Source organism: Sinocyclocheilus grahami, unplaced genomic scaffold (genome assembly GCF_001515645.1).
Source record: "Sinocyclocheilus grahami isolate Dianchi unplaced genomic scaffold, SAMN03320097.WGS_v1.1 scaffold1812.1, whole genome shotgun sequence".
NCBI classification, from domain to species: Eukaryota; Metazoa; Chordata; class Actinopteri; order Cypriniformes; family Cyprinidae; genus Sinocyclocheilus; species Sinocyclocheilus grahami.
The window spans coordinates 34,368-56,346 of record NW_015506991.1 but is presented as its reverse complement, the minus strand read 5'-3'; the positions used below and the strand labels follow the sequence as shown (position 1 = coordinate 56,346).

Sequence of the window (21,979 nt, the reverse complement as noted above, 5' to 3'; positions counted from 1 at the left end):
AAAAAAAATGCCCCCCCCCCCCCCATAATAAAATCGAAAAGTGTTTTATGTTTGATACAGTACGTGAATTTTCAGAATGGCTCTGATGAAATTTAATCCAGAATTCCCTTTCCATGACTGCACAAGGTTGACCTCCCTTAATAAATGATTGTGGTAAATTTCATTCATTCCTGTCTATTAAAATTATTTTTTCAGGCCACGACAATGTTGCAATAAAATTATATCACACTGGGTGTGTGTATAATGGGAAAGATGAATGTAAATGATTTCTAATCTTTGCTGGCGTCTTCAGTGTCAAATGATATTTGCAAGACCGTAATAAAATGATCTTATATTAATTATAGTTAGTATAACAAACAACATGACTCCTTAACACATTTATTAGTGATGTGAACTGGTTGGGTTTATATATGATGCAATCTGTCAATATGTCAATTCAAAATTAAAATATGAACTTTTATTTTGAGATCTTTTCAGACAGCTGTTTTTGTCTCAGTGGTTGGTTTTCAACTTAATACTGACATGTACTGGTGTAAAAATATTTTGTTTACTGATAATACACTCATCCATATAATATAAATGAGTCTCATCTTTTTAAGTGGGAGAACTTGCACAATTGGTGGCTGACTAAATACTTTTTCCCCCACTGTATGTCTATACATTTATTATTCTTAACTTGCATGACTGCTGGTCATGTGATGTCAACATGGTGGCGCTCACGAGGGCGCGACCTCTTCATGTAGAATAAAACAGCTAAAAAACTTATTCTTTTGTTTTGGAAGAAAAAAGAAGTTCCAAATCTTAAATTATGGCTGACAGAATTGTCAAGTACACTACATCTGGAGAGAATTAGGTATACCCTAATAGACAAGCCTTTGTTATTTGAAAAAATCTGGTCCCCTTTTATTTCCTTTTTGCAAACTTGTGATTAATATGTTTATCATGCCTACATTACCTACCTTTACCATTCGATAGCACTTATGGATTGAGTATTTGGGTGGGAGGAGATTTTATTTTATTTATATTTTCTGTTTAATTGTTTTGACTATTGTGTGTGTTTTTTTCTTTTCTTGTTATGCCATTTGTTAAAATTTAAGTTTGTTTGCATTTTTTAAAAAAAAAGTGTAATTACAATTGACTTTCTGTCAAAATTTCTAATAAAATATTTAAACAGAATAAAACAGCTGATACATAGCCTAATTAAAAGTGCTGTTGTTCACTTCTTTGTGTAAAAAACTTTTTAATTAGTAAAAATACTGAGTGCTCCTTTAAAATGTGACGCTCGTATTGTTGTTGACAATACCTTTTAACCATTATATAAACTATGTGCTACAACCAGATGTCAAAATCGGGTAGGATTTTTAAACAAGTCTGAGCACAGTTGAAAGTAAACGATGATTTCTGTACTCGGCTCAGCCTCTTCTGCAGTAAGGGGTGGGGTGCGCTGACAGGAGGGATCACATTTACACAGTCGACTTCTCATATCCGTGTGTGCTGTTGCTTGGACAAGATAGCATTCGATTTTTCACTCTACAGGTTTTCTGCACGGTAGACTTGACATTTTGACCAGAGGTAACGTTAAACGTTTTTATTTCTCACCGATGTTTTTCTCGACAGTCGCGCGACCATGTAACTTAAATGTTTCGAGCGAGCTCGAGATTGAAGCGAATGCGTCGCACTTTCTCTTCACTTATAAGGAGTAACGTTACTCGTTGTTTGTTATCTTAAGTAATTAGTTTTAACTGGAAATCGTCGAAATTACACGCGGGGTGTAATTTAGTTAACCCAGTCAATAGTCACATTGTTTCCTCTCCTTTGCGATTTTCTTGTGTCGTATCTTGAATTTCAAGTCTTTTCTGAAAGAGCGAGGCCCTAAAAGTCTTCAAAATTTCAGACATATTGGTGTTTTTTTGAACATGCGAAACCCGTGTTTTATCAGATTTCAAATACCATAATGTAAAGCCTTCTAAAGTTAAGGATTTGGTTCAGAAATAAGGCGTTTGTACAACACGAGGACCGGGATTAGGAAAAAGTAAGAAATTACCGTTGAGCGTCGGGTCGTCATACTCAGAAATGTATTTACATATTTACTGTTTATGTACAACTGGTTTACCGACTCAGTTAAAGATCATGTAACGTTAGCTTTTGAAGGCCAATTTGACAGTAAACATTCACAATTTATTTAAAACATCAAACTATTAATCTCGTGACTATGGTAATAACCACAGTTTCACCTTTCTCACGGTTTTACTTCGTTCCTGGTTACTTAAGACATGCCAACATTTTTAGCATTTCTAATGTTAAATTTTACCTGATTAATTTCCTTTTTGGTCTGGTTAAAGAAAATGAGGACTATTATTATATTAGGCCTTATTAGGGTCCAAAACCCACATTTTACTTACATTTATTTTGCCTATAGTCATTTTGTTCGACACATCTTTCACACAAAGATTTTTACATTTTATCAATTACATTAATAATAATAATAAAAACGTGGTTAATCTTTTGTTTGTACCTTGAGTTACTGTCCAGTGATACTTTGTCCTGTAAGAACTAACATCACACACTGGATGAGACCGAGACATTAGCCGCTCAGAAAAATTATTTTGGCGTTATTTCAAGTAATTTTGTGATGTTAGTCATGAGGTCAAGCATAATATGTCCACGCTGGAAAATCTTGGAGGAAAGAATCTGATTTATTTTGAAAAGGTTATAGTCATTTATACAGTTGAATAGTTTGTTTCAGTCATAGCTTAATGATATATCACTTTGTAATCTTTCACATTACATCTTTACATATTCTTGCCCTTTGACATTGTTTCTTGTCGTTTTTATGGTTTCTTTCAGTTACTTTTACTTTGAGTAATATACAGTTAAATATTAGCCTCATTTAGCTCATGTCAGTACATTGACCTATATTGTTTCTGTATTTTTAACCTTGCAGGTATTAAGGGCAGTGGGTGTGGTCATTTACTTTAGTTTATGTGTTTTTAGTTACCTTTATTTTTCCACAGGAATTAATTGAAAAGCACCATGGCTGTAGAAGGAGGAGCGAAATGTATCAAATACATGCTCTTTTTCTTTAATTTCATCTTCTGGGTGAGTAACAAATAATATCTGTATTATTTCACATCACATTTTACATTAGCTAGGGCATGTGTTATAACAGCTGACCCATTTTTCTGAATTATCGTTGGCTTATTGCATGTTATCTGGAGGCTTTATTGTGAAAGATTTATACGAAACTCTTTCCTAACCCTTCCATTTTTACAATTCATGCTGCTTCACGATGACTTTAGTTTTAGTGAGGGGCTTTGACGTAAAATGGAGAAATAAAAAGGACAGGTTTTTCTTTACTTCTCATGTAAGTCTTGTGGTATTTCACAATTCCTCCTCCCCCTCTCAAAACCTCAAAATGAAGTTCTGAGTATTCGTAGTAACTGACACACAGTTTTGCCAGTCAAGTAGTTCAACAGAGTAAAAAGAAAATCCTCTTCATACGTGTTTCCCGGCTTTGTCAGATGGCAGGAATACAGTCATTTAGTGTTAGCATGTAGATCAAACATGGCTGTTGAGCTTTCAAAGACCGATCACTCACGAGCACGGGTGTTTACTCAGGAACTGAGCAAACCTTCGCATTACATGCGTAAAGCTAATGAGAATGTTGTGGTGAACTCAATTTCATTTGATTACCGTTTTAACTTGTAGAAAGTCACAACCATTTCATGGCATAAATTTAAAGCACGTCTAATGCAGAAATGTGGTTTTGTTGTTAACACTTCGCTGTTAGTTGACTTTGGGGGATTAATGTGTTTATGGCTGTCCTTCAGCAGTTCGCTGATAATGCAGGCTTCCTTTCAGGTCATGGAAAACAGCACTCACTTCATCCCAGCAAGTTTGTTTGATCACACAAAGCACGGCTTTCTCACGCATTCATCTTGTGCTGTTGGTGTTGGCATTGTTTGGTGTCTAAGCATTCCCTGGTATAAATGTGCACACCACACACTCTGTTTAAAGCGTAGCCTGAGCATTTAGTGGTATGTTTTCTGAAAGAAAAAAAACTTTCTTGCATGTACAGCACTCTGTCCTTCCAATTGAATACATAGTTGCTAATGGCCATGAACTTGTATGAGCCGACAGCTTGTTTTTTACATATACTCTGATGGGGATGTACACGAGGCCACAAGCTCATTTTAACACCTATATCATCTATGCTTCCTGTGATCAGATAAGCGCACTGAAATTAGTTTCTGTTGCACTGTTCGGACATATTTCATTTCCTAAACTACATTTGAGCATTATTGTGTATATAATAATAGAAGGAATTATTTAGGTATCTGCCTTGATGTTGACCTCATCACCTCATCTTATTTTATTTTAATTTTTTTTTATTTTTTTTATTCCGGTATACCCCACAGTACTTGAACTACTATCTGTTTACTCAGAAAGTTTACTCGCCTTTTATAATTTAAATAACTGATTTGTGACACAAAAGACATTAATTTAGTTATGGGATTCAGTGAACATAAAAATAAATGAGAAATGTTGTGAAAATATTTGTAAACAATCACAAAGAACGAAAAGAAAAGAAAAGAAAGAAAGTTTAGATGGGTTAAAAAACAGTACATGTGTGGATTTCAAGTAACTTTCCCAGGGAAAATTCATTGGACATTATATTATATCACATGGAGATTCTCAACTGTAATGTTAGAAAACACAACAACAAGGGATTTGTACATTTTTATTAAACTACAGTGAAACAGTTCCATTTCTGTTAATTTTAACCAATCATTCAGCCATTAACAATTCCAGTGAGTTTGAGAATTACAGTTGTGTTTGCCTTTCTAGTTCTTTTGAACTAGAAAATAAATTTCAAGAAAAACTACTCTGTGGAGTTTTGTGCTGGGAATTTTAAGTCTCTTCTCAGTGAAAGAGAAATTTAAAAGTTCAGTCTCAGTCATGGGATTGATCTTCCTATTTGTGACGTCATCATGTGACTTTCCCCATATGAGTATCAACGTTCATCTGTGACACATTCAGAAAAAAAAATGCCAAAGGTCAACTGGAATATGGGCTGATAATAGACAATTAAACACCACTCCTTATTTGGGACATTGTCATGTGTTTCTTTATGTAATAATAGACACTCCTGGCAATTTCAACATATATCTTTATTTCACTCAGCAGGATTTATCCTCCTGTTGTTTTTTCTTTTGTCAATTTTGTTCAGGTACCTGCTGCTACTTATTACCCTCAAATATTTACTCGGGTGTTGCTTTGTGTGTTAGCCGGATCGGTATAGTCATAAAAGTTGATCTGGGTTGTTGACTTGCTGTGGGACACCCATACAACCTTCATTTGTACAACCGACATTTACGTATTACTAAACATCCTTTACGCTTTGCTCAGCTGTGCCGATCAGTCCTACTTTACTTAAGAGACATTTACACAGTACTTTATCTGTGTGATAATGATAATGTTATTGCGTAACTAATTTCCTGATTGCTGACAAACCTTACATAGCATGATGAGTAGATATTTCAAGCCATCACCAATGGCAAATTACTGTACTGAAATTTACTGTGCTAATAACTTACCCACACCTAGTTACAACTCCCTTTTTATTTTTCTCTTTAATGCTAACACACACATCCTACAGTCAGAATCATGGTTAGGGAACAGAATAATGAAAGAAGTTATGGTACCATTTTTTTTCTTTACATCTTTAGTGGAAAACAACACTTAAAAATTCAGTAGTTGATATTAATTACTAAATTGAAAAGATAGGGTTACTCTTTATTTTAAGGTGTCCTTGTTACAGTGTAATTATTCATTTAAATACTCGGTAATATTAATTAACTACATGTACTTACTATATTGTTAGGTTTTGGATTAGGGTTTGTCTTAGGGTTACTTGCATGCAATTATGCATAATTTATTGTTATTATAATATAAAATGTAACGTGTAACAAGGGCACCTTAAAATAAAGTGTTACCAAAGATAGTTACATCATAAAATAGTCTCAGATCAGAATTGATCAGAATTGAATAAATACTTTTATTTCATTTGACTCTTTGAGATCATTTAAGAATGCAAACACATGACGTGGCTTCTATCTTGAGTTTCCAGTTCCTCTTTTTGGGTCTCTTTTTCATCGCCGTTGTTCTGTGTCAATTTTTATGATTCCAAATAAGTGACTGTTGTAAGTTTAAAAATGTAAGTTAATTGAATGTTAATGTCAGTTTAACTACAGAATGAGGAATAACTAAATTATTATAGAAGAGTCTTTTAAAGTCACTGTTTTTCACACTTTCACTCTCTTTCTCTTATCGCTAGCTGTGTGGCCTGGCCTTAATTGTTGTGGGGGTATTGGCTAAAGTTTCTATCAACACCACGGCCTTCCTCAAAGGATACTCCGGGGCTCCTCTAGTGCTCATAGTGGTGGGAGTAATCATCTTCTTCATCGCATTCTTTGGCTGTTGTGGTGCCTGGAAGGAGAATCAGTGCATGATCACAATGGTAAGAATGTGTGATGAAAATATTCATGTTCTAGTGCATATAATGAGATTCAGGGATTCAAGTAAATGTAATTTAATGGTTAGGGTTGCTTCAGCTGTTTGCACTAGGGGCTAAAATTTGTTTGCACCATTTATTCTTAATGCTTCAGTATTAGATTACAAGCTCATTGTAAACAAAGGCCTAGTCACCATGTATGACATGACATTCATCTTTATTGAGAATCCAGTAAGCAGCTTTCAAATTTGTAAATAGTGCTGAAATCCATGCATTTCGCTTTTAATTGTTAGGTTTGTTTTTGATCTTATTTTACCCGATGCAGAAGTCAGCTGTCATAAATTTCAGTTGCTATAATGCACATATATTTATATTTCCACATTTTGCCCGATTTTAATATCAAAAAGATAAATTAAAAAAATTTAGATTTTTCCAAGTTGTGCATTAGTGTTATTTATTATTTTCTAATGTAATTATTTAAGTATTTTATTACATGTCATACATTTAAATAAGTAAATAGATTAACATTAAAGATTTGGGAAATGTGTGTAAAATTATGACTATTAATGGATAATTTGGGAAAAAAGACAGAAAATATAAATTAATGTTAAAATCTGGCATGTACTGGGGTAGTAGACACGTTAACATGTAAATGTATACAAGTGTACTTGTGAACATATACTGTTGACTGACTGAAATATGAAGTTTATATGTGGGGTTAAGTTTAGTGGTGACTAATATTAAAGTCCGCGTTTACTTGGCCAAGCTGTGAAACTGATGTCATCAGAGAAGGAATGCCATTCCAGAGTGGAAGCAAATGTTCAGATTTTGATTAAAGATTACCAAAACAAACATAATGTGTGCTAACAAAGTAAATTGTGTAAATTATGATTTAATGCAGACTTTAAGTATTGCCCAAGTAACCTGGTACACATTTACACTATTACACTACATCTAGGCTGTATTTCCACTAACTTGCTAGCTTCTGATGCTTTTGTTTATATACCGACTGCTGTAAAGCTGCAGCATGTCTGTGTTGACATGGTCAACACATGGCCAACAGGTCAAACCAGATTCCTTTTTATACAACACTTAATTTGAAGAATAGATGTGTATGTGCATATTTGACTAAAATGGAAATCAAACAGTTACAATGAACTGGTGCCTCAGAATGTGCCACTGTATGCCTACACAAATTCTGTAGCACAGCACCTACCAGCTCTCAATAAAATCATTCAAATCTTTGAAATGCTATTCATTCACCTTTATCAGTTACCTCTCCTTTATTTATTCTCTCCTAGTTTGCTGTTATTCTCTCCCTCATCATCATCATTGAAATCGGAGCTGCCATCGCTGGATATGTCTTGCGTGGGAACGTGAGCACTCTTCTCACTGGCACTTCATTTTTATTCATCTGTTTCCTAGTACAATTTGGCTCATAATAATTTGTCTTTCTCTGCAGCTGACTGATCTGCTGAATAAAGGTTTTGACGTCATGATTGCAGGATACAACAAAACGGAAAACCACGACTCCCTTGATACTATACAGCAACAGGTTAGTAAACCCAAACCTCTCACATTTTGGACGTGTTACTTGATTTCCATTTTCACATGCATGTAATCGTGTCTTACGAGTTTCTCCCATTTTGTTTGCTCAGTGCCATCTGTTGACACTAAACTGACATCCTGCTTCCTCTTATTTACATTTAATCATTTAGCAGATGCTTTTATCCAAAGCGACTTACAAATGAGGACAATGGAAGCAATCAAAATCAACAAAAGAGCAATGATATACAAGTGCTATAACAAATCTCAGTTAGCTTAATGCAGTACACGTAGCAAGGTTTTTTTAAATTATATAATAAATCAAAAGAAAACCGATAGAATAGAGCAAGCTAGTGTTAGAGGCCTTTTTTGCTTTTTGTTAATTGTATAATAAATAAAAAGAAAACAATTAGAATACAAAACAATTAGAGAAGTTATATGCTGTTATAAGTCTTATGCTGTTATGTGGCTAAACTTCACTTTAGACTCAGTGCTGCACTTGTTCTCTGAAATCTGAATGATTTATTTTTATTTTACACACACACACAAATATATATATATATATTTACAAAAAGACCAGTTAAATAAGTATGAATTTGTAATGTCTTCTAGTTCAAGTGCTGTGGAAGAAACTCCTCTAATGATTGGATGAACTCAAAATTCTTGGCTCCCAGTTCAGTTCCAGATTCCTGCTGTAAAAACGTCACCAAGGATTGTGGTAAAGGAGCTCTCCAAGAAACCAGCAAAATCTACACAGATGTAAGAAACCTTTTTTTTAAGTGCACTAGGGTTTTGCTGACTCTTCTATTCTGTGGTATTTTTCTACAAAAAATTCGACTGTCTGTGTCCTCGTAGCTTTTAAATTTTAAACTTAGAAAAAAAAACTTAGATTTTGGTTTTGTGTTTGTTTAACACAGGGATGTCAGCCCATTTTGGACAAATTTCTAAAGCAAAATATCCTGTGGTTCGCTGTGGCAGCTCTGGTCATTGCATTTGTGCAGGTGAGACCTGCAAGATTGGTTTTCCTATTACATGCACATCAAAACATCAATGCAAACTCCCCTTCCTCATACACTAACCAATACATTTGTTTTGTTTTTTTGTAGATCATGGGCATTGTGTTGTCTTGCATTCTGATGCGAGCCATCCGCAGCGGCTATGAGGTCATGTGATCACATCTAGTTACAGCACTTCGCCCATATTAGCATATCACTTAAAGCTCTTAGAGACTGTTCAGGTGTTTTTAAAACTATTATATAAATGCCAATTATTTCCCCCCTTGCTGTGTAAGTTGACAGTACTCATTTTCTTTGAGAATGAAATATCTACGACGTCTATGCTTCTATGACTAATCCAGTAGATTAGTCTCCTGTTAAGTCTGATTGACTGATTTATACTTTAGACATTGTTTTAAACTTGATCTTTACTGCAGTGACATTCCTTTGGGTTACAAGACAACAATCAATTATTACTGATATGCCAAATTTTATAAATTTATAGAACATTCGTGTCAAAAAAGAAGGAATAAAATGTCTAAACAGGTTTGTCCTTGTCTTAAATGTAATGAACTTAAATATTTAGCTTACATTTATATTTCAGCTTACTACTGTGGTGTTGGTGAATCAGTGCTACCTTGATGAGGGATGCAAACAGACACCATAAAGGTTGAAGTCTTTTAATAGAAGTTCCAATCTTTTCATACTGCATTAACTATGTACTTTAACACCGAACCAAACAGCATTGTCTCTTTATATAAAAACAAAATAAAGCAACACATTTGGCAACATATAAAGATAACTGCATGAACTGCTCCTCATTTGTACCTGTGTTCTTAAGTAAAAGGCACCTGTTAAAAGGCTGAATAAGAAGATCAAGTTATTTCAGAACTTCACAAGACTCATTTAGCATAACATAAATGCTATGACCAAACAGCCTAGTGCTCACAGCAAACAGCTTCTTATTGGATAAAACAGGAACAAGGTGCAATATTATTTATGTAGTCTTTAGAACTCAAAAATAAATAACAAATGTAATTAAAATAAGTATATGCTGCATTATAGAACATAGCTTAATAATATATTGAGGAATACACTTTATCACACTTAAGTGTTTTTAAAGGCTGATCAGATTTAAAACATAAAAAATGGGTTTCTATAATAAAACATTTTAAACAATCTGAGAGAGAACTAGAAAAATTTATGTGATAGGTGATATTATCCGTGCAGGTTTTAAACAAAGGTACAAAATGCAATTCACAAATGACTGTGCATGAACAACTGTTGTTAGTAGAATAAATATTCAGAATGAAATTATTACTGATATGCCAAATTTTATAAATTTATAGAACATTCGTGTCAAAAAAGAAGGAATAAAATGTCTAAACAGGTTTGTCCTTGTCTTAAATGTAATGAACTTAAATATTTAGCTTACATTTATATTTCAGCTTACTACTGTGGTGTTGGTGAATCAGTGCTACCTTGATGAGGGATGCAAACAGACACCATAAAGGTTGAAGTCTTTTAATAGAAGTTCCAATCTTTTCATACTGCATTAACTATGTACTTTAACACCGAACCAAACAGCATTGTCTCTTTATATAAAAACAAAATAAAGCAACACATTTGGCAACATATAAAGATAACTGCATGAACTGCTCCTCATTTGTACCTGTGTTCTTAAGTAAAAGGCACCTGTTAAAAGGCTGAATAAGAAGATCAAGTTATTTCAGAACTTCACAAGACTCATTTAGCATAACATAAATGCTATGACCAAACAGCCTAGTGCTCACAGCAAACAGCTTCTTATTGGATAAAACAGGAACAAGGTGCAATATTATTTATGTAGTCTTTAGAACTCAAAAATAAATAACAAATGTAATTAAAATAAGTATATGCTGCATTATAGAACATAGCTTAATAATATATTGAGGAATACACTTTATCACACTTAAGTGTTTTTAAAGGCTGTAAACCTCTTTTCAGTTTTGACATCAGATTTAAAACATAAAAAATGGGTTTCTATAATAAAACATTTTAAACAATCTGAGAGAGAACTAGAAAAATGTATGTGATAGGTGATACTTATCCGTGCAGGTTTTAAACAAAGGTACAAAATGCAATTCACAGATGACTGTGCATGAACAACTGTTGTTAGTAGAATAAATATTCAGAATGAAAATGTTCATTATAAGACCAATGAGCTTTAATTCCAAATGGATGCATTTGGCAGATGTTCAGTGTGCTTTTTGTCTCAGATGTGGTTAGAACCTCTCCCAGTATAAATGTACATCATTAATTACACACCCTGTCTATATGGGGGGAAAAAATTTATGAAATTATTAGACAAATTCCATAATCCCGATGACATCTTTCAGTGACCATGTCCCTCCTATCTGTTCCTCACTGAAGTAAACAAAATTGGATAGATCTCCAAGAAAAACATTTAAAGCATGACAGCCCCTTTAAAGAATAATTCTTGCATAAACCGGAAAAAAAAATCCCTTCATAACATAAAATGCGACTTTGTTTTGTTTTTTTGTAGATCATGGGCATTGTGTTGTCTTGCATTCTGATGCGAGCCATCCGCAGCGGCTATGAGGTCATGTGATCACATCTAGTTACAGCACTTCGCCCATATTAGCATATCACTTAAAGCTCTTAGAGACTGTTCAGGTGTTTTTAAAACTATTATATAAATGCCAATTATTTCCCCCCTTGCTGTGTAAGTTGACAGTACTCATTTTCTTTGAGAATGAAATATCTACGACGTCTATGCTTCTATGACTAATCCAGTAGATTAGTCTCCTGTTAAGTCTGATTGACTGATTTATACTTTAGACATTGTTTTAAACTTGATCTTTACTGCAGTGACATTCCTTTGGGTTACAAGACAACAATCAATTATTACTGATATGCCAAATTTTATAAATTTATAGAACATTCGTGTCAAAAAAGAAGGAATAAAATGTCTAAACAGGTTTGTCCTTGTCTTAAATGTAATGAACTTAAATATTTAGCTTACATTTATATTTCAGCTTACTACTGTGGTGTTGGTGAATCAGTGCTACCTTGATGAGGGATGCAAACAGACACCATAAAGGTTGAAGTCTTTTAATAGAAGTTCCAATCTTTTCATACTGCATTAACTATGTACTTTAACACCGAACCAAACAGCATTGTCTCTTTATATAAAAACAAAATAAAGCAACACATTTGGCAACATATAAAGATAACTGCATGAACTGCTCCTCATTTGTACCTGTGTTCTTAAGTAAAAGGCACCTGTTAAAAGGCTGAATAAGAAGATCAAGTTATTTCAGAACTTCACAAGACTCATTTAGCATAACATAAATGCTATGACCAAACAGCCTAGTGCTCACAGCAAACAGCTTCTTATTGGATAAAACAGGAACAAGGTGCAATATTATTTATGTAGTCTTTAGAACTCAAAAATAAATAACAAATGTAATTAAAATAAGTATATGCTGCATTATAGAACATAGCTTAATAATATATTGAGGAATACACTTTATCACACTTAAGTGTTTTTAAAGGCTGATCAGATTTAAAACATAAAAAATGGGTTTCTATAATAAAACATTTTAAACAATCTGAGAGAGAACTAGAAAAATTTATGTGATAGGTGATATTATCCGTGCAGGTTTTAAACAAAGGTACAAAATGCAATTCACAGATGACTGTGCATGAACAACTGTTGTTAGTAGAATAAATATTCAGAATGAAAATGTTCATTATAAGACCAATGAGCTTTAATTCCAAATGGATGCATTTGGCAGATGTTCAGTGTGCTTTTTGTCTCAGATGTGGTTAGAACCTCTCCCAGTATAAATGTACATCATTAATTACACACCCTGTCTATATGGGGGGAAAAAAATTATGAAATTATTAGACAAATTCCATAATCCCGATGACATCTTTCAGTGACCATGTCCCTCCTATCTGTTCCTTACTGAAGTAAACAAAATTGGATAGATCTCCAAGAAAAACATTTAAAGCATGACAGCCCCTTTAAAGAATAATTCTTGCATAAACCGGAAAAAAAATCCCTTCATAACATAAAATGCGACTAAGCCTAAAGACTCATGGTAAAAAAGCTTGTGTTGCGCTGTTTGGATTTGCATACATGAGTCTGTTTGTTCCCACGGTGTTTTGCCTTTGGCTGTGGTGGTGGATGATCAGTGAATCCTTTAGAAGAGAAGTAATTTACTTCCTCCAGAGGTCAGTGACTTGGGTGTTTAGGGAAGTTTACAGTTAGCAGTACCATACAGTGCAGATAAAGGGAGGTCTCGGACTCTGGGCAAACAGGAAAGAAATGGAATACCACAATGAATGTGTAACACAGTAACTGTCAAGTCAGTTTCAAAAGCACAACAGTGGTTTCTTCTGTGCTATTTGTTCATGCTATTTAACACAAAGCCCGACTGACCAATTAAGAAACATTCAGGGTATTTTAAAAGAAAACTTTAGAGCACATCTATGCTCAAATACTGAATACTGTGCAGTGCACGCTATACTTCAAAATATTGTGACTGTAATGATTAATATAAATATGCTACACTGTTATCCCATGTTTTCATCTAGTATCGTAAAAAGTCTTACATTTTGGCAGTTAAATGAAATAGCGAATTTGCATACAGAAATGTTGCAAATGAAATGTGTTTAAATATGCAAATAAGGCATTATCTAATTAAATGTGCACAAATTTGCATACAATTCTAAAACAGAACTCTTCTTTCACATTAAATTTAAATGTTTTTCAAAGAGGGGATTTTGGACGTCTGTTTTTATCACTCCATAAATCAGAAAATACTGTCAGCAGCCAGGAAATGATTTTAGGGATAAAATGTTGTATAAAAGCAGACAAATAATATACTGTATAAACAAACTCTTCTGTAAAAAACTTCAGAATATAGATAGCAATAAAACTGTAAAGTTTAGTGTATGTACGTTCTATTGAAGTGGAGATTTCTGAAGAAAAAAAAAAGAGATTTAAAAAAATCAGCCTTCTGTTACCCGTTTTGTTATTTTGTCACTTACACATTAAAATTACAAACAATAATTCCTGCTCTAAAGACGAACGGCTCAGAGTAGAACGTCCAGGTTTTCATCTAATAATTATGACCTTGCATGAATGCACCATAAAGGAGCATGCTAGTACGCTATTCTGAACATAGCCTTGAACTTATGGCCTGTCTGTGTACCTTTGAGGTGTGTTGAGAACTGAATCCACTGTGTGAGCCATTCCCGGCACTGCCCTGGACTCAGGCTGTCTGGATTCAGCCCTCTCACGTAACATGCCTAGGAGATGTGAAGTAAGAATATTCTTCAAAAATCACAAAATAAAGGCTGCTAACAGGATGTAACAGGCAAAATAAGGAGTGACCTCTGACCTCTCTGAGCTCTGCATCGTTTAACTGATGCAAGCCTAATCGAACAATGGCACGGTCAAGCTGCATGAGTTCAAAGGCGTGGCTGTTCAAGCGTCGACCAATCCAGAAGCCTGGGAGGCGGGGCGTCAGAAAGAGCAATGCACAGAGGTGTCTCTGCAGATACATTTTAAACAAGACTAAGACTAAAGACTAAGTACATTTGAAGTGAAGTTCATTGTTAAACTAGCCAATTATTTGGACCTCACCATCTGATCTGCATACATTCTCTTGATACCTAAGGGAGGTCCAGAGAACAAAGTTCTCACTGCATGGACGTCAGATACCACAGGATGGACTCCACTTCGAACCTGCAGACACATTTATAATTATTAAAAAGTCAAAATCTGAATAAAATAACTAACAAAGGCTATGATTTTACACATATGTAAAATAATGAATTAGCTCAGGCTACCTTACTGCAGAGCTCTGTAAGGCGGCTTTTCAGTCGGCTGTCTTGGACCGATGTTGATGTGCTCTCCATCCCTTTGACTATAGCCCAGTGGTGCTGGGCTCTCTGAGCATGATACACCCCCTGAAACTCCACCAACTGCTGTGGGGTCCAGAAGTGCCGGATCAGAAGCTGACGAGGATAGAGGTACCTAGAGGATGATGCATGTGATTAGCTAAGCACAAGAAAGAGGAAAAACACCCCTCATCCCATTTAATAATAATAATACATTATTATTATTATTATTCATAATATTTTTACTTACATTTAAAAACTACTCAAAGAAATATATTACTATTGCAAACAAATTACTGTGCTGTAAAATAAAAAGCCGAGTATATAATAAACTATTAATGATAACAGTATTTCAATTGTGAAAATTAAAATCAATAAAGAAATATTACTATGAAAATAATACTATTGTACTGTAAAATAAAAATTATATTTAATAACAATACAATTCTAATTATTCAGTGTTTACTATTATTAAACGTGTAAACAATAAATTAAACTTAAATCAATAAAGAAATGTTAAAATTGCAATAATACTATTATACTGCAAAATAAAGAGTATTAATAATAAACTATTGTTATTAAAAATATTTAAATAAGTTTATTTTTATTTACATTTTAACAAATATATTACTTTTGCAAAATATTGTAATATAGCTAAGTATTATTAATAATTATTATTACTTTTAATAATACCTAGCTATACTACAATAATAATTATTATTATTATTATCATCATTATTTCTTTGCTATATTACAATAATAATAATATTAATAAATACATTTATTATTATTATTATTATTACTTTAAAATGCATCCATTTTTCACTCAGATTGACAATTCCTGTGGTTCTCATATGTCTCAGGTCAAAAATTTGTATAAATATGGAAAAATCACATCCTTGAGGGTGGAAGTATCGTTGGATTAATTAATGGAAGAGTAACAGATAATAATTGAGATGTTCAATATTCAATCAGTTTCAAAGATGCAAAAATACTTCATAATTGTTAAAAAGACAAAACTGAATAATCAGCAGAGTAAGATACTCACATAAGGATGAAGACCACATAGTTGGCAAAAGGAGGTATTGATAAGATGACCAATGGAATGGCTTTGATTAAGTCCCTGCGGACCTGAAAGCAACACAAAATCAAAAATGATAACAATTTAATACAACTTATAACAGCAATATATCTCACAAATGTCTGCTTCAGTTCTTTGACTCGCCAGCCTGATTTTCTCCATATCACGGTAAGGCAAATTCTGGTGCTCTATTCTTTCACTGAGCATGCGGGCTACGATTCTTCTCACTTCTTTACCATCTTGAAACAGGAGCCGGAAACCTTTATAGAAAATCATAAAACCAATATCATAACATATTTGCCAGAGATTGTTTCAGGATTAAAAAAATCAGTAATAATTTTAAATATCTATTATTCACTCTCTGACCTCTCATAAAAGTGTGATAAATGACGTAAAATCTTGGAAAGCGACGTTGCAGGAATCTCTCATATTTCTCATTGGCCCATTTCAGACCGGACACAACGCTTCGACCAATCCCATGCCTGGCTTGTGAAGGAGAGTAGTGTCTAACAAACCACAAACTACTACACACACACACACACACACACAGACAGACAGACAGACAGACAGACAGACAGACAGACAGACAGACAGACAGACAGACAGACAGACAGACAGACAGACAGACAGACAGACAGACAGACAGACAGACAGACAGACAGACAGACAGACAGACAGACAGACAGACAGACAGACAGACAGACAGACAGACAGACAGACAGACAGACAGACAGACAGACAGACAGACAGACAGACAGACAGACAGACAGACAGACAGACAGACAGACAGACAGACAGACAGACAGACAGACAGACAGACAGACAGACAGACAGACAGACAGACAGACAGACAGACAGACAGACAGACAGACAGACAGACAGACAGACAGACAGACAGACAGACAGACAGACAGACAGACAGACAGACAGACAGACAGACAGACAGACAGACAGACAGACAGACAGACAGACAGACAGACAGACAGACAGACAGACAGACAGACAGACAGACAGACAGACAGACAGACAGACAGACAGACAGACAGACAGACAGACAGACAGACAGACAGACAGACAGACAGACAGACAGACAGACAGACAGACAGACAGACAGACAGACAGACAGACAGACAGACAGACAGACACACACACACACAGACAGACAGACACACAGACACACACACACACACACACAGACACAGAGACACACACACACACACACACACACACAGAGAGAGAGAGACAGACATAAATAAAAGATGTTGTGTGATGTCACAGGGTAGGGCATGTACTGTATTTCCTGATGAACCCAATGCATTTTTTTCTCTGGCTAACAACTAAAAGGAGGATAGACAATGAGAAATATTTATCTTGGCCCCATTTGTATTATTTATTATGAAACATCATCAGTATCATTTTATAACGAGTCCATATCCAAAAACACCTAGCTGTATGGTATGAAAACCACCGCCTACATATGATCGATCATTCTGAACTTGTTATAAATAGTACCTGGATTTTGTGGAAGCCAGTCTCGGTGAGCAGAGACTTGCTTTGACCCCGACAGGTCGTTTTCCGTACAGTAAGATCAATGAAGCCCCGCTGCATACCCCTCTACAGGACAGCGCCATCTTGGACTGAGGTGCTGACAGTTCTACATGGGCGTGTCTTCAGAGAATGGAATGCGGGCGCGGCGCTGTGATTGGCTGCTTCAATAACCGCATATATTGTAACCAATGCGCACCAAATGTTTGTGTAGCTGGATACCGTAGTATTTGTGCGATAGGAGTCTTCATTTCAAAAGCTGACAAGTCTTCTTAGCTCAAGCAAATACAAAAGTTTATATATATATATATGTATGTATTATAGGTTAATGATCCCTCATGTTTTGTTGGATGAAACCTCAGAATAGTCTGTATAAGGCTGTTAAAATAACTCATAATCCGTTTTTTCCATTTGTAGCTGTTTAATCTAATTTCATTTCATTTCACTGTTTTATTATATCTTATTTTATACAAATCCGCTAGTTTTTTTCCTGCCTGTATTTGAAAAAGTGTTGACCGTGGTGTATATAATTATGATAATACACAATAATGACGAAACAAATTAAGGTTTTTAAGTAGTGCATCACGTGACACTCCACTCCACAGTCACGATCTCAGCGCGGGGGGGGGAGCACGCGCCGTACCTCACGACTGCAAAAGAAAATACAAGTTGTAAGTGTTCTGACAAGATAATGCTATTTAAAGAAATTAGAAAGTCGCCTAATTCAAGTTGTATTTTTTTAAAGAAAACTTGCAAGTGTTTTTGATCGAAATTCCTTGACTTTTGGCGTTCGGCGGCCTCCCTTCTTTCAAGTGGTTTGACCATCTTGTTTAAAACGCGCCGATTTCTACTCCTCAATGTGTTTTTTTAAAGTTTGGTTTGTTTTTAAACTGGGTGTTTTTTTTTGTTTTTTTTTAGGGTGACATTTTTTATCAAAGCCAACGGAGCACGCAAGGCCGAGCAAACTTCTCCAGAAGGAAGCAAGCATGGCAGCTATTAGATTTGGGAGTAGTGTCGGTCCGTCTGGAGTAAGCTCTGAAAATCAACAGCAAGGCTGGAATGAAGAGACCGGTAATTTAGCAGTCCGATATTCTATAGGCCTAACACTTTTTAAGTCACAAAATAATAGTTAAAACATGTCTATCTACCATAGCAAAACAACGGACAAGTAGCGCAGTGTAATGGAAAACGCGTTCTGTGTAAACCAGCTGCAAGCGCAACCGAGTTTTATGATGGCGCCTCTTGTTTCCACAGCTAATGGTGCAGACGCTGATGACCCCAGTGACCCCAACAGGATTGTGCAGTGCCCCTATGACAAAAACCACCAGATCAGAGCCTCTCGCTTCCCTTTTCATGTTCTCAAGTGCAGGATGGTGGGTTATGGCAGAGGGAACCTTTTCCACGTGCTAATGTTTCATGTAATATTTACTGAAATTGTTAAAACACTGTGTACTTGGCATTGGTGTAGTGAGAACTTTATCTGTCCACCCCCATCTGTTTCAGAACCACCCCAAACTGGCCAGTGAACTGAAGACCTGCCCCTTCAATGCCAGACACTTGTTTCCCAAGCATGAGTTGTCTCATCACATCGCAAACTGTGAAGACAAGAGGACACTAAATGCTGAAGATGGTTAGTGTCGCATATTTGAACATGGGCTGTTACTGTGATAATTTCACTGTACTTTCATGTAGAAAGTCTTATCGTGTTATTCGGATGAAAATGATAAACTAGTGAAATCAAAATGTTGATTATTTACATGAGTTGTCTCATCACATCGCAAACTGTGAAGACAAGAGGACACTAAATGCTGAAGATGGTTAGTGTCGCATATTTGAACATGGGCTGTTACTGTGATAATTTCACTGTACTTTCATGTAGAAAGTCTTATCGTGTTATTCGGATGAAAATGATAAACTAGTGAAATCAAAATGTTGATTATTTACGTGTGTATGTGTGTGTATATATATATATATATATATATATATATATATATATATATATATATCTTTTTTTTTTTTATTTTTTTTAGGAAATGTAGAGCTGCTGGAGAAGTTCCAGGTGCCTGTTAACACCTGGACAAACCCTTCCTCCAATGAGGACTGGGAAACAGGTCTGTGACCGGTTGAATGTATGCTATGCCTTTTTGAATGGTTTTCGTATACTACGCTTCTACTGTATGTTTGCGATGGGATTGCCACTTTGCCTTATTTAATATGCATAGTTTCTGGATTCTGTATTTTGATTTTGGCCTAAATGAATAAATCACTACTTTCTGGATGATTTCCTCTTTTGGGCCTGTGATTGCAGAGACTGATGATAATGCTGCTATGTTTGTCTGGGGTAAATCCAACAATCAGCTTGCCCAAAACAAGTGAGTCCTCATGTTCTTTTCCCTTGACCTTAAATTAAAACTGACCCAGTAAAGCAAACAAGCAATGTTTCTGAGCATTACATTTTTGGGTAAAATAACCTTGTAATGGGTTGGTTGCAGTAACCAAGTTTAACCACTAGGGGCACTCTTATTTATACCCGCATACCTGTTTTCTGACAAAATAGGACTGAAGTGAAGTGATTTTTTTTCTTTATATACATCTTCACTCATGTTTTTGTTAGGCCAGAGCCATCTACCACCATCAGTTTATCCGATGGACTTCGGGCACCACGGACTCTTCCATGGAAACTCTGTAAGCACTCTTAACACTTTACTTTTTTACCCAGGGGGTTTAGCTTTTAAACAAGTCTGCTGTTCTGTCTGTGGGTGTTACGAATGCTCCTGTAGATGGCAGCAACACCCTTAGCTGATTCAAGTCCTGTGATAGGGGCCAGTTGCATAAACATAGCCACTATGTTAAGACTGTGTTTTAAGAACTAGTTTCACAAACTAATAGTAGACAAGGAATAATCAGTCTTTTCAGATTCACATAGACCAATCTGCTTTTTTGTAACTGTTTTGAAGGGGAAAAATGGATGACCCATAACTTAAGACTAGTCCAAACAGTTTATGCTACCTGCCCTTGGCTGTGTATATGTAACACTATTATTGTCATTCTGACTACCTTTCCTCCCTCTTTTTACTAAGGATGTCACCTCTGGATGGACTTCACCGGCTAATATTACTTATTTAATACTTTGAGCCCTGTGTGAATTCTAGCCCAACTTGTTTAAAGTCTACTTATATTTTAAAGCTTTTAATTTTAAAGTGTTGTGAAGTTTCCCTTTTCCTATTTTCTACAAGTTATTATCCCGTCTATAACCGGCTATGGTCCATGTGTAGAGACGCTCCTTATTAAACCAGAGAATACAGTGTCATATTTCAAAGGAGAAACCATCAGTGCCATTCTTTCTGGACTATTTGCTTTAAGCTTTCTTTGCATTTTGTGGATGTGGTAACCTTTAATCTTGACTTGTATGATTCATTAAAGATTTCTTTAAATGCAAACCTCTATTGCTTTTTTTTTGTTTGTTTGTTTTGTTCCATGCTGCAACAGAGCACAAATTAATTCAAATATTTATTTTGGGTTCGATACATTTAGCTATAAATACTCATATTTAACTGAAATTTTACTTTATATTTGTAGTTACAACAGTTTGGGTAATAATGACTTCATTAGCTTACGTTAAAATAAATAAATGGCTGTTTTAATGGTGCAAAAAAAAAAAAAAGCCTTTAAAACATTGAGCAAGATCTAAAATTGTTTTTAAAATCAGGATTTTTTTCTAAATTAATATCAGTACACTAACAACTATCAATAGAGTTTATAAGTTAACAGATCAATAAATGCTGTGACTTGTTGCATTATTGCATCTTTGAAAAAATATATTTTTAATTTGTACCTAAGTTTTTGGTGATTTTTACTTTACCCTCATTCTTGTATTACAGATTCATTTATTTATTTTTTGAAGTTATGAGAGAATTATGTTCTCGCGCAGTGTGCTTTGAGCATTTTTAATTAGTGTGTGAACATTCTGTCCTTTTTTTTCTATTACAGTGGCTGCTTTGAGTCACAGAGACGATGGGCTAGTGTAACCCATGTGTCAATATGAATGGAGCATGAGTTAGTATGGCAGGGCCACAGGTCTGCCCCCTCTTCCTCATCTTCCATGTCTCGTTTAACCCGCACAGACAGCTGGCCACACCAGCTCTCCCCTGCTAGCTGCACTGACAACAGACATTTGCACAAATGACAGGGTCTCTCTCTGTGTGTGTGTGTGTGTGTTTGTTTTTGCGTAGGCAGGGCTGATTGCTCGTCCCCTCTGGTGTCTCTGTATCTGTGTGCCTGTTAAACACCGCTGTGTAGGGCTTCCTTCAGTGCACTGTTGCTCCGAGGAGCACTTTACAAGCTTGCTTTCATTTTTAAAATTCATACTTTGAGCATGTGAGC

General features: G+C 35.2%; 3 protein-coding genes across 4 annotated transcripts; 2 read left to right on the top strand and 1 right to left on the bottom strand.

Moving 5' to 3' along the window:
* The first annotated feature begins 1,443 nt into the window (after window positions 1–1,443).
* LOC107572785 (CD63 antigen-like) lies at window positions 1,444–9,845 on the top strand. The gene is made up of 8 exons (XM_016259222.1): window positions 1,444–1,572; window positions 3,015–3,099; window positions 6,338–6,520; window positions 7,816–7,890; window positions 7,977–8,069; window positions 8,672–8,818; window positions 8,977–9,060; window positions 9,166–9,845. The coding sequence occupies exons 2-8, from the start codon at window positions 3,034–3,036 to the stop codon at window positions 9,229–9,231; spliced, it is 714 nt and encodes a 237-aa protein (XP_016114708.1). The 5' UTR covers window positions 1,444–1,572; window positions 3,015–3,033; the 3' UTR covers window positions 9,232–9,845.
* LOC107572786 (gametocyte-specific factor 1-like) lies at window positions 6,838–20,973 on the top strand. 2 transcript variants are annotated; one of them, XM_016259223.1, is made up of 10 exons: window positions 6,838–6,848; window positions 18,214–18,267; window positions 18,515–18,667; window positions 18,851–18,969; window positions 19,100–19,166; window positions 19,354–19,413; window positions 19,627–19,707; window positions 19,905–19,968; window positions 20,211–20,281; window positions 20,677–20,973. In XM_016259223.1, coding segments are annotated over exons 3-10 (549 nt in total). In that variant the 5' UTR covers window positions 6,838–6,848; window positions 18,214–18,267; window positions 18,515–18,582; the 3' UTR covers window positions 20,679–20,973. The 2 variants fall into 2 exon arrangements, with proteins under 2 accessions (XP_016114709.1, XP_016114710.1); XM_016259224.1 differs by lacking the exon at window positions 19,354–19,413 and having other exon boundaries at window positions 19,100–19,226.
* Window positions 12,719–17,682, bottom strand: LOC107572784 (LETM1 domain-containing protein 1-like). Its single transcript, XM_016259221.1, has 9 exons — window positions 17,564–17,682; window positions 16,418–16,575; window positions 16,196–16,311; window positions 16,019–16,101; window positions 14,920–15,106; window positions 14,714–14,815; window positions 14,469–14,621; window positions 14,280–14,376; window positions 12,719–13,371 (listed from the first exon to the last, which is right to left on the bottom strand). The coding sequence occupies exons 1-9, from the start codon at window positions 17,680–17,682 to the stop codon at window positions 13,298–13,300; spliced, it is 1,089 nt and encodes a 362-aa protein (XP_016114707.1). The 3' UTR covers window positions 12,719–13,297.
* Window positions 20,974–21,979: the final 1,006 nt, after the last annotated feature.